The following is a 16,797-nucleotide window of genomic DNA, read 5'->3' as shown; positions in this document are numbered from 1 at the left end:
TTGATTGATTTTATAAAAATTAAAAACTCTGATGCTTCAAAGGAGACTACCAAGAATTTGAAAAGACAACCCAAGGAATGGGAAAAAAATATTTGCAAATAATATATATGATTAGGGTCTTATATCCAGAATATATGAACAACTTTAAAGTTCAGAAATTGAAAACCCAAATAACTTAATTAAAGAATGGGTTGGGGCACCTGGGTGGCTCAGTCAGATGAGCGTTTGACTCTTGGTTTCAGCTCAGGTCATGATCTCAGGGTTGTAAGATCGAGCCCTGCATCGGGCTTTGTGCTCAGTGTGGAGTCTGCTACAGATTCTCTTCCCCTCTCCCTCTTCCTCCTGCTCTTTTTTTCTCTCTCTCAAATAAATGAATAAGTACTTTTAAAAAATATAAAAAATGGGCAAAAATTTTTAATAGACATTTATCCAAAGAAGACATATGAATGGCTAATAAATGCATGAAAAGGCACTCAACATCATTACTTATTGAAAAAATGTACATTAAAATCATTATGACATACTACTTTATAGGATGGCCATAATAAAAAAGACAGATAATAAATAATGGTGAGAATGTGAAGAAATTAGAGTACTTCATTCTGGTGGGAATGTAATATGTGGTATCCACCATAGGCAGAGGTTTAGAAGCTTCTCAAAATTACAAATATAATCACCATTTTACCAAGCAATTTCATTCCTAAATAACTACCCCTCCAAAAAAAACACTACCCCCCCAATAAAACTACCCATTCATAGACTTGTATATGAATGTTCACAGCAATATTATTCATAATGGCCCTGAAGTGGAAATAATCCAAAGTACATAAACTGATGGATAAACACTTTGTGGTATATTCATATAGTGGAATGTTATTTGGCAATGCAAAGGAATGAGTTAGTAATACATTCTACACTTAGCACATTATGTTAATTGAAATTAGTCCAAAAAAACCTCACATATAATCTCATTTATATTAAATACCCAGGAGAGGCAAATCTATAGAGACACAAAGTAGATGAGCGATTGTCTAGGGCTGGGGGAAATGAAGGGAAGGGAGTATGGAAAGTTACGGTTATTGGATACAAAGTTTCTTTTTGCAATAATGAATCTGTTTAAATATTACATTATGGTTGCATAATATGGTGCATGGTTGCACAATTGTATAAATATATAAAACCCACTGAATTGTACACTTTAAAGAGGTGAACTTTAAGGTATGTAAAATATATCTATACTGTTGGCAACAACAACAATAACAGTAACAACAGCAACAACAAGTTCAGCATGACTAGAGAAAGAATAGGTGAAGGAAAGAGTAGAAAGAGAGGAGGCAGAGGCCAGATCTGTAGGGACTTTATGACATAATAAGGATGTATATGATTTCAGAAATTTCAAAGCAGAAGAGTGACATGATCTGATTTATATAATGACATGATAATATATAATACATTATCTATAATATGTAAATTTTGTTATAATATGTAACTATATATTATAATAGATTATTATATGAAATAACTATATAACAATATATAATTATATAATATCTAATAATAGAATCAAATATATAAATGTTAATATTCAAGAATAATTTTTATTTTTTTATTTTTTTTTTTAAGATTTTATTTATTTATTTGACAGACAGAGATCACAAGTAGGCAGAGAGGCAGGCAGAGAGAGAGGGAGAAGCAGGCTTCCTGCTGAGCAGAGCGCCCAATGCGGGGCTCAATCCCAGGACCCTGGGATCATGACCTGAGCCGAAGGCAGAGGCTTTAACCCACTGAGCCACCCAGGCGCCCCAAGAATAATTTTTAAATTCTTCTATTTTCATACCTTCTTTTGTTGTGAATTAGAGCCGCAAGTCCAATTCAAAGTATTAATTAAATCTTTTGAAAAGACATACTAAAGACTAAAGAATAAAATCCTCCGATGTGCCATTTTCTAGATCTTTCAGAAAAAATTAGCCAACTCTGTATGTATCTAGGAAATAGAAACTCAAGTGCTTTTTGTCTGTAAATAAATTAAAAAGTTATTAATTTCACTTCCTTCATTTTCTACTTAAGGAAACCGAGAAGATGATACGTTGATTTACTGGAGTACTGAGGGAGTCCTTCTGTTCCTACTGCAGTGCTTACTGAATTCTACTATTTGACTGTACAGAACTTAGAAAGTCAATTTGTAGAATTTGTGGTGTTGAGTTACACATTATTTGTTTCAAACTGTGAATTATAACTTCAGAGTTGCAATATTATTTTAGTTACTGAAGAGTAAAATTTTAGGGGAAAATATTTATAAATAGTAATACTTTAAGTGGGTAGAATGAAGTATGGAGTGTCCCTGAAATCAGTTGAGTAAATAACATATATTAAAACTTTAATAACTATTTTCTAACCATCTTTATCAAATTACTGTTTATTAAATTAAAAATCCATAATTTAAATAAAACAAAATTTTCCACATTTTTATCATCACACACCTCAGAATAATGTTTTCTTCACTTGGCCTCAACAGATGAAAGCCTCACCTCTGTGAGCCCTTCAGGCAGCTGACCAGAGCATCTAATCTAAAGAAATGTCTGAAATCTTGTCTCTTGGCCAGCTCTTTCATATACTCTACATATTCTTAAATAGGAAAATAATTTCTTCCAAGGAAGAGTTGGAAGATTTTGGAGTTTTGTTTTGTTTTTTTCCCTTGAATATTTTGGATGCAGGTCACTATGTATAACTCACAGAGGCTAATTCTAATGTAATTCAAATCTAATAAATTCTCTGTCAGAAACAAACTTTAGTTCGGATGCATCACCTCACATCACCACAGGAAGGGTGAGTATAAGATATTTTGAGAGACAGAAACTCTATTAACATAACTTTTATAACAGTGTATTGTTAAAATTGTTCTATTTTGTTGTTTGTTATTGTGGTTAATCTCTTACCATGCTTAATTTATAAATTAAACTTTATCATAGGTTTGTATGTATGGGAAAAATAGCATATAGAGAGTTCCATATTATCCATGGTTTTCAGGCATTCACTGGGGGAATTGGAACACACCCCCTGTGAATCAGTGGGGGACGGCTACTGTGTATCCTATACATAGTGTAACAGACTAACTGCCCTTTCTTTTCTTATTTTCATTCAGACTTCTTTTCCTTAAATTAAAAAATGTGTATTCTTTGTAATTGGATATTTTTTCAACTATAGCATTGCAATAAGTGATTACTTTTTTTAAATGTAGAATCTCCTAACTTTAATAGAAATTAGTGTGCTTCATCATGCTGTGTAATCTCTCTGTACTATGTTTATAATGTCTCCTTGCACTTAAAAATTGTGAACAATTTAGTTTTTTCCATATTGTACAGATCTTCCTTTACTTACAATGGGATTATAGGCCAACAAACCCAACATATCTTGAAACTATTATAAGTCAAAAATGTTTTGAATATACCTAACCTACTAAACACCATAGCTTAGCCTAGCCCAATTTATATGTGCTCAGAACACTTACATTAGCCTGCAGTTGGGCCAAATCATCTAATGCAAAACCCATTCTATAATAAAGTGTGGAATATCTCATGAAATTTATTGAATGCTGTACTAAAAGTGAGAAACGAAATGGTGGCAAGGGTACAGGACAGTTATAAGTGCATTGGTGTTTACCTCTGTGATCCTGGGGCTGACTGGGAGCCGCAGCCACTGCCGAGCATCAGAAGAGAGTACTCAACTGTGTTTCACTAGCCCAGGAACAGATCAAAATTCAAAATTTGAAGTACAGTTTTTTACTGAATGTGTCTTGCCTTTGCACCATCGTTAAGTTTAAAAATCTTAGTAAAACCATTGTAAGCTGGGAAATGTATGTACTTGACCAAATTAACATTGTTGTGATCATTGAAGAAAACTCTGTTTTTCTCTTTATGGCTCTTTTTGTTGCAGCACTAGAAATGCCTTATTAAAATAGAGTGTCTTGATTTAAATGACTGAAGCCCACATTAGAAATTTTCAGTGACTTCCTTGGTCTTTGCACTTCAGTCACTACTCTATAATTTTCATTTGAAACTGTGTAGCTTTAAAATATTTCTTTAGTGCTCCGTATTGCATGGAGCACTGGGTGTGGTGCCTAATCAATGAATCTTAGAACACTGAAAAAATAAAATTAAATAAAAAGATAAAATATTTTAAATATTTTTCTCTATTTTTTCCTTGTTAAATGTGGGATAAAAGTCTTTAATGTATGCATGCACACACATATTCAAGAGGTCTGTTTTTAAAAGAAATATAACTTAGGAAAGTAAAAAATACAGGCAATATTTTCATTATGAGAGTGATACTCATAAACTTTTTCAGGCTTTCTCTCTCTTTTGTTTTATTTTGCTTTACTTGCTTTTCTATTTGAAGATTAGGAAAGTTGGGACTGATAACCGTGAAGTTTCCTCTGATATTTAAATTCTTAAAATGTTGTATTTCTACTTCTTCTATTGCCTATGCCTATACTCACAGAGCCAGACTTAACTCTGTGTGTGTGTGTGTGTGTGTGTGTGGTGTGTAGAACTGTATCATTTGACTCTTAAAAAACTTTCTGAATTTTGTCTGTGGGTGGTAATGTTCTCATTTTTATAAGGAGGAAAACCGAACCCCCAAAAGACTCGGCCAGGGTCACACAACTTAACATGAGAGTCAAAATCCAAATTCTGAGACCCACCCCCTAGGTATTCTCTTTCTTGAATGCTACAGAGCTAAATGGAAAAGTGGGGAAGTTATGGCGGAGTGGGGAAGAGAGATGAAAGAAAACAGAGTGGAAGTTGGTGATGATGTGCTGGGAGATGTTTAGGAGCTGCCTGGGGGTAGGGAAGAGCTTGGTTTATAGTGTTTGTCAATTTCCCTGATGTAACTTTGCCCACAGTGTCATTCTACTGTGTGAGGTCACTAAAGGTGGAGTTGGGAGGAAAGACACACAGTAATGGGCTGTATGAATCTAGCATGCCACGAGTGACGGACAAATGTTACCCTGAACTGTGAAAAAATTTTGAGAATATGTCTTCAGATTCGTAACTCTGGAGAATGGGCGGCAGAATTTGCAGACTAGTACTCATTGTTTAAAGGCTCCTTAGGCTTTCTCATGGTCTCTCCAATGTGCTTTCTGCTTTGGTATCTGTCTCTTCCACAAATATAAATATACTTCTTCATGGATTATATATTGGCAAAAGAGAAAAACCAAGTTAATGCCAGTTATTTTTGAAAATAGCAAGTTATGAATAAGTTATGAATCAAATTAGTGATAATAACAATATATTCTTATTCACCTGGTAAATTTTTACCTCAGCATTCCAAAGCATTTCAGCCTGAAACCAAGGCAGGAAAAAAACTGGGAAGCCGAGAAGAATTTACTTAAGTCCCTTTCTTAACACAGCCATTGCATGTTTCAGTTTTTACCTCTCAGATTGAAAGGCACCTGATGTTGCGGCTGTGGATCAAAACACCTGTCAGCGATGACAAATACCTTCTCTGAAAGAATCATGATGTTTTAAGTTTAATAAGTATGTAAACTTTAGAATTTAGTAATCCTCTCATTAGTCAAACTATACAATTGATGTATTTTGAGAAATAACGTAAAAAAGGCCCTTAAATTTAGAGTGCTCAAACCTACTGTTCAAAGTAGGTGAAACATAGGGCACTGATCTCAGTTGATTTTTCAATGTAGCTTCTAATAGGAATCATGAAATCCAAGAGCTTCACTGAGGTTGTGATATTTTGTGGGGGGAGGGAATATGAACAATCTTTAACCTTCTAGGAGCCTGTAGTAAAACATAATTTAAAACTTTACTAACTTTAAAGACTGTTTGGAGAGTTAAAAGCCTTATATCATTACCTGATTAAAGGCACCTGATTTCTTTATCTTAAATCCAATACTCAACCTAGATCAAGGTAGGACAGGAAAAAAGTTGTCTTCAAGCCTATGAGTCTGAGAATGATTAATACCTAATCTAAGCCTCAAGAAGGGTATTAAGAAGTATGTCTAGAGCAGCTGGGATCCAAATAATAAATGGCTCTTAACAGTGTGAAAGAAAAAACTGGAGAATGGTAATATCTGAGATGTTCAGAAAATAAGGCAGAGTGATATCTGAAGTAGGCAATACTAAGGTGAAATCTTTATTAACCATATTAAGGTGTTAGTGGTGTCGGTAGGAGCTTTGCCCAGTTATCTGAAGAATGAAATAAGAGAAATTAATTTTATGGGAGTATTAAGATCTTAATGCCTTATTTTCTAAGCATAATATAAACCAATAGATAAGACTCTATTCAGTGTTCTGGTTCTAAGGAAGAAAACATTCTATAATGGAAAAGTAAATCCCACTTTTAGATAGGTCGGGAGAGAAGCTTTTTTTTTTTTTTTTTTTTTTTGCTACAGGGTACTTATCAGTGGTTTTGGATCATTTCAGAAGTGTTTCCCTTTTAACTGTTCTTTATCATTTTCTTCAAGCAAAGCTTTAACTTTGTCCTATTCAATAACCAGAAGATAGGATTTTTCAAAAAGGTTCCCAACAATAGTTTACTTTTTACACTGTCAGTTTCACCAGAGGCCTTGGTAAACATGCCTAATCCACTGAAGCTCTGTATCATTCAAAAGCCAAGCTATAGCACTAAATTAGAGTTGAAAGTGGATAGGAGAAGGGATAGGATATACTAGAAAAAAACTTTCAATTCATCAGTTTCTCCTTATGTGAAGTGGGCATTTTACCAACTATCAGTTTTTATATCTTGTAGTGTTTAACCACTGAAAATAATGGTAAAACCCCTAGAAAGAGTGCTCCACTCCATTCAACATGGTAGCAACATTAATTTGTCCCAGACTGTATCAGTGAGGGAAGGTAAACCACGGATCCACTCTATTTCCCTGAACATTTCCTGAAAATTCATCAACGATCACAACTCTTCTCACCTGCTCTGGATAGCCATCCATACTCCTTTGCCCTTTAGTTTGAATTAAGCACCGTCCAGGCTGAGGTCCCCGGGTGGCCTGTGAAGAGGGGATCTGAATAGGCAATGGTGACTGAAATTGCTGGATGGTCACTTTGTTTATATTTCCTTCATATGGCTGCTGCTCCCGGCTACGGTGCTGAAGGCTTTGGGACCCCATCAAAGTCTGGATGTGGCTGCCTGCCTGTGGAAAAGATAATTTGTCAGACAAAGATTCGTGGTGTTGAAAGGATGTGATTAAAGTCAAACACATGTACAGAATACCTATCTGGTAAAGTGGCATCACTTGGGCTCTCAGCCACTGCTGGAAAGGATAATGAAAAAACAGTAAGGGTCTGCCTACTGTGGTTTGTGAAAATGTTAATACTGGAGCAAGGTTGCATTAAATACATTCGTAGTCATCTAGTGTCTTGCCAAAGATTATTTTATCCCCCATTTTAAGAGAGCAAAAATCTCTCCGGAAAATCTCAAGAACAAAAAGAAGTCACAGCTTAAAAATAAAGTGGAGTTCTACCTGGCGTTTTATTTTGACTAATAGCAGGGAGAGAGATATAATATAGGAAACATCAGAGGGAGAATGATAGAGGCTGGATCCTGATTCTGAAGCAAAAGAATCAAAATGTGTATTTTCCTTTATGTCAAAAGTGCATAGTGAGGCTGTTCAGGTGAGGTTAACCAATATTCATTCATGTTCTGCATTATTAGATCAAGAGTATGGTTTTTGGAATCTTTAAGTCACATTGAAAATGAACCATGTGGTAAACTCCTGTGAGAATCTGTAGCTCATGGAGACACAGATGTGGAAGGGTCTTCCAAGTGAGCTCTGTATGTAGATCATCCCACCGTGAGCTTTCAGAGACATTCATGAGTATCTCATTGAAAGCAACGATGACCATTTTTCAGTCCGTAAGGGTGGCTATTGGAGGGAGAGGGCCGGCTCACTATGTCTTCCATCTTCAAATGCTATGGTGTGCACCACTGTTCCTTACTCACTCTGATTTTCTCAGCTTTGTCTTATCATCAGTCTTTTGAGTCATTCTACTTGATATCTTTTCCACCACGCAAGTGGTTCTTCTTGTGGGCTGGTAACCCACAACATGCCTTTTATAATCATGGGTGGTTTAACATGGAGGTCTCACATGGGAAGTGAATGCTTATTAATACTTTTAAACATATATTCCACTTCTGTGCCTGGTACTCTACCTATTACTACAGAAGTGTCGGAGGGGTTACTTCCTGCATTCATTTTCTTTCTTGTTGATCTTTTAAGGGTAGATCATTTGGAATTCAAAACTGAATTTCACCTTTGAATTCATTCGCTAGGAAAGCCTGTATTTTGCTATTTGTAACAAATTTGTAATTCATTAGCTAGGACAGTCTGACTAATCAAGATTTCTGATTAAAAATTTAGATTGGAGGAATAAAGGAAAAATTATTAAACATGCATTCAAGGAACAGATTCATTTGAATTTTTAAAAGCTCTTTAAAAAGAGCAACATTAAGAGAAATAAGGAAATGACAGTGATCATGGAAAATCATTTGGAGAAGATGGGAGGCATAATGGTTCCAAACAAGAGGTGATTTCTGTGAAGAAAATATTTAAAATTATTATTTGGCAATACATATGGGAAAGTAAACAACCATTTGATTATATTTTTAGATGCCCAACTGGCTGTCTTGTTATCATGTACAATGTTTACATTCAGAAATAGTAAAGATATTTCAGTCATGAAAAATTGGAGGAAAAGATGCGGAAAAAAAAAAAAAGAGTCAGACTATCCCAGCACAATGTGAAAATAATGATCAATCCAACACTACCCAATGCAATTAAGCAGCAATGGCAAGGCTATAATATCATAAACACAACTAAGATAACTTCATAAAGGACTAATGTACATTTCTTTATTGCATCTATGCCCTTTTCAGAAATCTAAATGAAAGGAGGTGTTGCAACTTTGAGGACTGTTCTGGATGGTCAAGTTTTTCCCCTTAGTTTGATTCTCTTCAACCTCCATGGAATCTCATGTTCTCTTGTTTGGCAGGAGAGAAACACCATGATAACTGTGTGACATTTTGAGCTGCTATACTCTGAATGAACTTACTAGCATGCTAAGGCATAGTTGGAGACAATGACTTCTTAGAGTCTGAAATGCTGACAGTGGAGCCTGACTAAAACTGACTAGCCTGGCTATGAAACAATAAGTTGATTTACATTTCAACCTGTTCGTTACCTTCACTGCCATCATACTTATGGGTCTTTAGTCAGTGTTTGAGCCAGTGTACAAAAGGAAGACCAGCAGTTTAATTGAAAGTGATCATGTAGACAAGCAAAGAATTGTTAACATTCAGAAAAACTTACGGGGATCCAGAACATGGATACATAATCTACGTGAGAAAATTAATAAGGACCACTTAACAATCTCTTCATTGATTAGAATATTCAGGTAATGGTGTATCCAAGGGTGAAAAACTGTTTGCATATATTATGTAACTATTATAGCCTGCAGACTTATTTTTCTGGTTTAGTTTTCCCTTCTGATGAGACAGTTGGAGCCCAGAATTATGCTTTGATTTGGAACTCCTTGAAGGCAAGTAGCATAGCCTACTTAACATCTTTAATGATGAGTGCAGTAACTGGTATTTAATAAATAATGGCTACTATCGAAACACTGTGCCAAACAATGTGCTAAACAATGTGCTAATAAAACTTACCTTACATATATTACCTCCTTTAGTCCTTACAACAGTATTAGAGGTTAACTATTATGAATTATTATTATCTGATTTTACTAATAAGGAAACAAAGGCTTCTAGAAGTTAAATAGCTTTCCCAAGTAGTTTTCACTACTGGTAAACTGACAGGATGAGGATTTGAACCAAGGCTGTCTGATGATGAAAGATCATGCTCTTCCTACCCCCTCCATTTTTTTTTATTATGTACAGTTAGCCAACATAGAGTACATCATTAGTTCTGAAAGATCATACGCTTAAACACAAAATGATACTGCAATCCCCTAATCACCAAATTGATTCTCTCTCCCAATAGGTGAACTGTGAATTGAAAAGAAACCATGAAAAGAACAAAAGAATCAAACTGTACGATATATTACATTTCTTTAGCAGCTCTTTAATTTGCCAAAGGGCCATTCCTACTTATTGAATTAGATCTGTTATCTATTTTAGATCCTATGGGTGTGACACAGAGCATTATAGCTAAACAAATAAGTGTATTTAGTGATCTTCCCACAATTATGAAGTGACAAAGCTCATGTTCTCAGATAGTTTGATAAACCATGGGCATGGAAAGAATGTGCTATAAAATGATTCTGTTTGCAGTACTGTTTTTTCACTCTCTATTGGGATTACAGGCTGTATTGAATGGGGATGGAGGGTGACAGCTGTTGAAAGCCAAGAATTAACACTAAATTTTGCATGAAGTTAAGCAAACATAAATGACACAAGACATCTAAAGGGACAATTATGGTGTTGGAGGGACTGTAAAGGGGAAGTGTTTTGTTTTTGTTTTTGTTTTTGTTTTTGACTGGCACAAAGGCTTAAGAAAGGTAATAAGGATGCTCATGATGAAGTACAAAGGGCTAATGAAAATGTAGACAATGTCAGAGGCTGGATTTGTTCAAGCAGAGGGTTAGCTTTGAGAACACTGACTCATACTGAAGGGGAATTTGAACGTAAAGGTTTCTGTAAAGACTGTGCTACACATTTTGAATGATAAAAAGAAATAGAGAAGATCTGACATTTGTTTTGAACTTTCAAGGGGAGGTTGGACAAAATAACATGTATTTGAGAGGAATAGTGATGAAATATAGTGTTTTCAAGTTGACCCAAAACCATACTGTCAAAATTTACAGAGAAAAACTCCAATATCCATAGGACCCAAGAAAACATCAATGTCAACATCACAGAAAAGAAATATTGATTTGATACCAAAGGGCACTGTTCATGCAAAATTCAGCCCACAAGTAATCAGGCTTATTATGTAGAAATTTAAAGTGTTTGGGAAGTTTTGTATAATAGAAAAGAAATGACTTTCTTACTATAAAATACTTTGGTTCACACTATTCTCTTAGAAAAGACTGTTAGACTGAGAAGTATATTACCCAATTTGGTCATCTGTTTTTACTAGCCATCTTGGGTCTTGAACCACTTGGGGTTGCTTCAAAAAATCAAACGCAGCTTCAAAGGATGACAGTTTATGCCAATGAGAATATTCAAAGGGACACAACTCATTCTCTCAAATTAGAGTTCCGTAGAGTTCAAAAAATGTTTGGGAGCAGTGTCAACAACACAGAATTACCTACAAAGGATAACTCAGTAACTAATTTCAAGGAACCAGTGACACTCACTTAAATGAATCAGTTTCAGTAATTTTGTAAAGAAACAACAATAACAACAAAACAGTCCCATTATATTCTCTTTATACCATGTGTTCTATAGTGACTTTTTTTTAGTAAGCAGGTTAAGTTTTAAAAATCTAGACAGTTGGATTTCTGATTTTAGGTAGATGGAGTAGACATACCCATCCCCATTCCCTGCAAGAACAACTAAAACCTTGGATATTTTATGTAAACAAATATAAGGAAACTCTGGAAAGAAGATAGAAGAAAGTAGATCAACTCAGATATGGAGACCAAGTAACAGCATGGCAGTGAATCTCTTAGTTTTATTTTTGGGTCATGTATCCCAGACTTGGAGCTGAGGAAGTAGGCAACCCCAAAATGCCACCAGATGCAGAAGAGACAAGCTCCAACAGTATCTTTCTCTCTTTAGCCAAGGGACCAGAAAAAGGACAGCCTAGAAAAACAAGACTTTTAGACAACGACTATTCTCCTATAACCAAACATCATGGAAAAAACTGTGGCCCCACCCTGACAATGCCAGCCAGAGTAAAGTGTGGACCCTAGACTTCTACTCTTATAACAAAGCACATTAACACTCCTGCCTGGGTAGTGTCCAAGAAGGCCAAGTTAGATACCACTGCATTCATTCCCATCTGCCTGTAGCAAGACTTCCCTCACCTCAAAGATGCCAATAGAGATCACACAAGGAGCCTGGGCTTCCATACCCACCCAGCAGTAATGAGGCAGCCCTCTACCTTAGCAATAGTATGATTAGAGAAGTCCTAGTAGAGAGTCAGGACCTTCTCTATCACCCAGTGAGGCTATCCCCACTGTATCATTGGAGACCATCTAGGGAGATGGAAATTCCAATCTCACCTAGCAAAAACAAGAAGATTTTGCCTTAAGTGTCAACGGAGACTGAATGGGAAAATTGGACTTCTCTCTACCTGGCCAGAATGAGGCAGTGACACATTCTCCTCCCACTGGAGTGGTATCAGAAGAAGCCAGCTAAAACAGAAGGTTTAAGTACAATCCAGATTTTATAACATTATATGAAAATGTCCAGGTTTCAGTCATACCAAGGACCAGGAAAATGTCAAACTGAATGGAAAAAGATAATCAGGAAATACAAACACTGAGAAGACAGAGATGTTAGCATTATCTGACAAAGATTTTAAAGTAGCCATTAAAAAAATGTTTTGATGAGTAATTATGTATGTGTTAAAAACAAATAAAAAAATAGAAATGCAGCAAAAATAATAAATTATCAACAAAGAAATAGAAGATATTAAAAAGAATCAAATGGCAATTTTAGAGCTGGAAAATACGGTAAATGAAAAGTCCAGTGGAAGCGGTTAACAGAAGAATGCAGAGAGGAAAGGAGACAAATGTGAACTAGAAGATAGGGCAATAGAAATTATCATGTCTGAATTACAGAGATCAAAACACACTGAAAAAAAAATGAACAGAGTATTAGGGACATATGAGACCATACAAAACTTCTGACAATCATATTATCAAAAAGAGAGAAGAAAGAGAATGGGGGTGAAAATTAAATGAAGAAATAATTGCTGAAAAATTCTGAAATTTGTCAGAAGACAAAAACCTATAGATTTAAGAAGCAGAGAGACTAACATTACACAGATTAAACCCAAAGAAAACCATGCATAGACACATTATAATTAAACTTCTGAAAACTAAAGAAAAAGAAAAATATCTTAAAGGTAGCCTGAAAAAAATGACATCTTACCAGAGAAGAACAATTCAAATGACAGTGGATGTCTCAGCAAAAATCATGGAGAAAGGAAAGAAGTGGCACAGTATTTCAAGTGCTGAAGGAAAAAGAACTGTCAACCTAAAATTCTATACCAATGAGAATGTTCTTCAGCAATGAAAGGGAAATTGAGACATTCTTAGATGAAGACAAATGAAGAAAATTTGTCACCACCAGGCCTATCCTAAAATAATGGCTAAAGGAAGTTCTTTAAATAAATGGAAATAATAAAAGAAAGAAGATGGAGTAGAACTTCAGGAAGTAACTTTAGGAAGGAAGAAAGAACATGGCAAACAAACATATGGGTAAATATAATGCACTTTATCTTCTTGAGTTTTCAGAAATATGTGTGATAATTGAAGCAAAACTATGGCACTATCTGAGGTGGTCCTAAATGTATGTAGAGGAAATGTCTGAGACAATTATAAATAGAGAAGGGTGAAGTGATGTAAAGAGAGATAAAAAGTTCCTACATTTCACTTGAACCCTTAAGTGATGAAACTAGCAGACTCTTGTAATTTATGTATATTCAATGTAATAGCAGGAGCAACAATTTAAAAAGCAACACAAAGAGACTTGCTAGGAACACTATACATAAATAAAAATGCAATTCTAAAAAATAACACACAGGAAACAGGTAAGAGAGAAAACAAAAGAGAGAAGCAAAACAAAGAGAGAGAGAGAGAATAGAAAAAAGCAAAAAAATACATTAAAACTTAAACTGGGGGTTGTGGGGGGAAGGGAGGGAAAAATGATACAAGATGGGACAGGGGAGGGAAACAAATCATAAGAGACTCTTAATTTCAGGTAACAAACCAAGGTGGGTGGTGGGGGGAGGTAGAGGGTGGCTGGGTTATGGACACTGGAGAGGGTATGTGCTATGGTGAGTGCTGTGAATTGTGTAAGACTGAGGATTCACAGACCTGTACCCCTGAAGCAAATAACACATTATATGTTAGTAAAAAACAAAACAAAACAAAAACTTAAACCTTAACGTGTCAGTTCTTAAGTTAAATGCAAGGAGACTGAATGCACAAATTAAAAGACAGATCTTGGCAGAGGGGATTAAAAAATATTACTCAATTATATGTAGAGTATAGAAACTATATGCAGACATTACTTCAAATATAGCAATAGAGGCAGATAACAAGTAAAAGGATTAAAAACATACATCATGCAAATATTAATTAGGGAAAAGAGAAGAAGCTGTATTAATACTAGATAAAGTCAATTTCAGAACAGAGAAATTATACTAAAGATAAAGAGAGATCTTATGAGAACAGTCAGTCCACTGAGAGGATACAGCAATCTTAAATGTGTACACAACAAACAACAGAGCTGCAAGTGTGTAGAGCAAAATTGATAGAACTTACAGAGAAATAAACAAATCCACAATTATAGCTGGAGATTTCAACACTCTTCTCTCAACAATTGATAGAACTACACTAAAAATCAGTGAGAAAATAAAAGAATTCAATAATACCATCAACTAACCAGATCTAATTATCATTTATAGGACATTCTACCTGACAGCAGCAGAATACACAGTATCTTCACATTCCCATAGAATATTTACTAAGAATATGTCATGAACCAGAGAATGAATCTGAATAAATTTAAAAGAATTGAAATAACACAATGAATTCTCCAACCACAATAGGATCAAACTAAAAGCCAATGACAGAAAAATAAAACTATCTGAATACTTGGAAACTAAACAGTGCAGTTCTAAACAATCCATGGGTCAAAGAAGTCTCAAGAGGAATAATACATTGAACTGAACATAAATGAAAACAGAGCACATAAAAATTTGTGGAACACAGCTAAAGCAGTGCTGAGAGGGAAATTTATCACCCTAAATGCATGTATTAGAAAAGAAGAAGTTTCAAATCAATAATTAAGATCCTACATCAAGAGTCTAGGGAAAGAAAAGCTAAATGAATCCAAAGCAAGCAGAAGGAAGGATATAATAAAAAGAGTAGAAATTAATGAAATGGAAAGTGAGCAACAGATAAAATAGATGAGAAAAAGGTGGTGCTTTGAAAAAAATCTATAAAATTGACATGCTTCTAGTAAGATTGCAAAAGGAAAAAAAAAGAATACGCAAATTACCAAAATTAAGAATTAAGAAGGGAATATGATTATAGATCCTGTAAACATCATGAGGCTAATATGGTAATACTACAAATAACTCTATACTTGTAAATTTGAAAACTCACATGAAATGGGTCACTTTCTTGAAAAACCCAAACTACCATAATTCATCCAATATGAAATAGATAATTTCAACAGCCCTATAACTATCAAGATTATAATCTATAATTTAAAAACTTAGGAAATAAATCTCCAGGTCCAGATGATTACACTGGAGAATTCTACCAAACATTTAGATGAGAATTAACACCAGGTCCCTGGGTTGCATAGTCTGCTAAGCTTCAGGCTCTACTCAGTGGGGAGTCTGTTTGAGATTCTCTCTCTCCCTCTCCCTCTGCCCCTCTCACTTGTGCACACATGTTCTCTCTCTGCCTCCCTAAAATAAATAAACAAATCTTAAAAAAAAGAATTAATACCAATTTTACACACTCTTTTCCAGAAAATGGAAGAGGAAGGGTCACTTCCTAAGTTATTTTATGAAAATAGTGTTACCCCAATAACAAAACCAGACAAAGATAGTACCAAAGAGAGAGAGAGAGAGGGGAAAAAGAAGAAAACTACAGACAAACAAGAATAAATACAAAAATCCTTAACAAAATACTGGTAAACAGAATTCAGCAATATAAAAAAAGAATTCTACACTGTGACCAAGTGAGGCTTATATCAGTGGTTGAAAGCTTGTTCTGTATTTCAAAATCAATCAATGCAAAGCACCATATTAATGGGCTACAGAAGTAAAATCATGTGATGCTATCATTGGTAGCAGAATAAATTTGACAAAATTCAGCACCCATTTATAATAAAACCCCCCAGAGACAGAGGGATGGAGGGGAATTTCCCCAGCTTGATAAAGAACACTTACAAAAAACATACAGCTAACATTATACTTGATGTTGTAAAACTGAATACTTCTTCCATAAGATGAAGGACACACAGATGTCCACACTCACCACTCTTTTTCAACATAGAGTTGGGAGGTTCTAGTCAACAAGATAAGACAAGAAAAAGAAATAAAAGGCATACAGAATTGAAGAGGAAGAAATTAACTGTTCTGATTTGCAGATGACATGATTCTCTACATTTGAAAATCAGAAGAAGCAACAAATATAAATTCCTAGAACAAACAAGTGAGTTGAGCAAGTTTGCAGGATACAAGAGCAAATTATACTTATGTATGTTAGCAACAAATATGTGCTCATCAAAATTTCAAGCAATACCATGTACAATCACTCAAAAAAAGTGAACTACTTAGGTGTAAATCAAATGAAGCCTGCACAGGACTTCTACGCTGAAAACTACACAATGCTGATGAACGATATCAAAGAAGATTTAAATAAATGAACACATACTTGTGGATTGGAAGACTTAACATAGTAAAGATGTCATTCTCTTCAAATCTATACACAGGTTAAACAAATTCTGGTAAAAATCCCAGCAAGATTTTTTATGTACCTGGATAAGATTATTCTAAAATTTATATTGAAAGGCAATGAAACTAAAATAACTCTAATGATTTTGGGAAAGAAGAAGAAAACA

The 16,797-nt window shown here is 34.9% G+C and overlaps 1 protein-coding gene across 4 annotated transcripts in view; it reads right to left on the bottom strand.

Annotated features, from left to right (window-relative positions):
• LRRC7 (leucine rich repeat containing 7) overlaps nucleotides 1-16,797 on the bottom strand; it is a 547,026-nt gene that overhangs the window by 40,071 nt on the left and 490,158 nt on the right. For all 4 annotated transcript variants that reach the window (XM_032870083.1, XM_032870080.1, XM_032870082.1 and 1 more), the window contains one exon: nucleotides 6,938-7,159. In XM_032870083.1, the coding sequence (XP_032725974.1) occupies nucleotides 6,938-7,159 (222 nt within the window). The remainder of the gene's footprint in view (nucleotides 1-6,937; nucleotides 7,160-16,797) is intronic.

The sequence above is a fragment of the Lontra canadensis genome, unplaced genomic scaffold (assembly GCF_010015895.1).
Source record: "Lontra canadensis isolate GAN:19392208 unplaced genomic scaffold, GSC_riverotter_1.0 scaffold40, whole genome shotgun sequence".
NCBI classification, from domain to species: domain Eukaryota; kingdom Metazoa; phylum Chordata; class Mammalia; order Carnivora; family Mustelidae; genus Lontra; species Lontra canadensis.
Note: the sequence above shows the minus strand (reverse complement) of the source record. Positions and strands in the feature narration are given on the sequence as shown.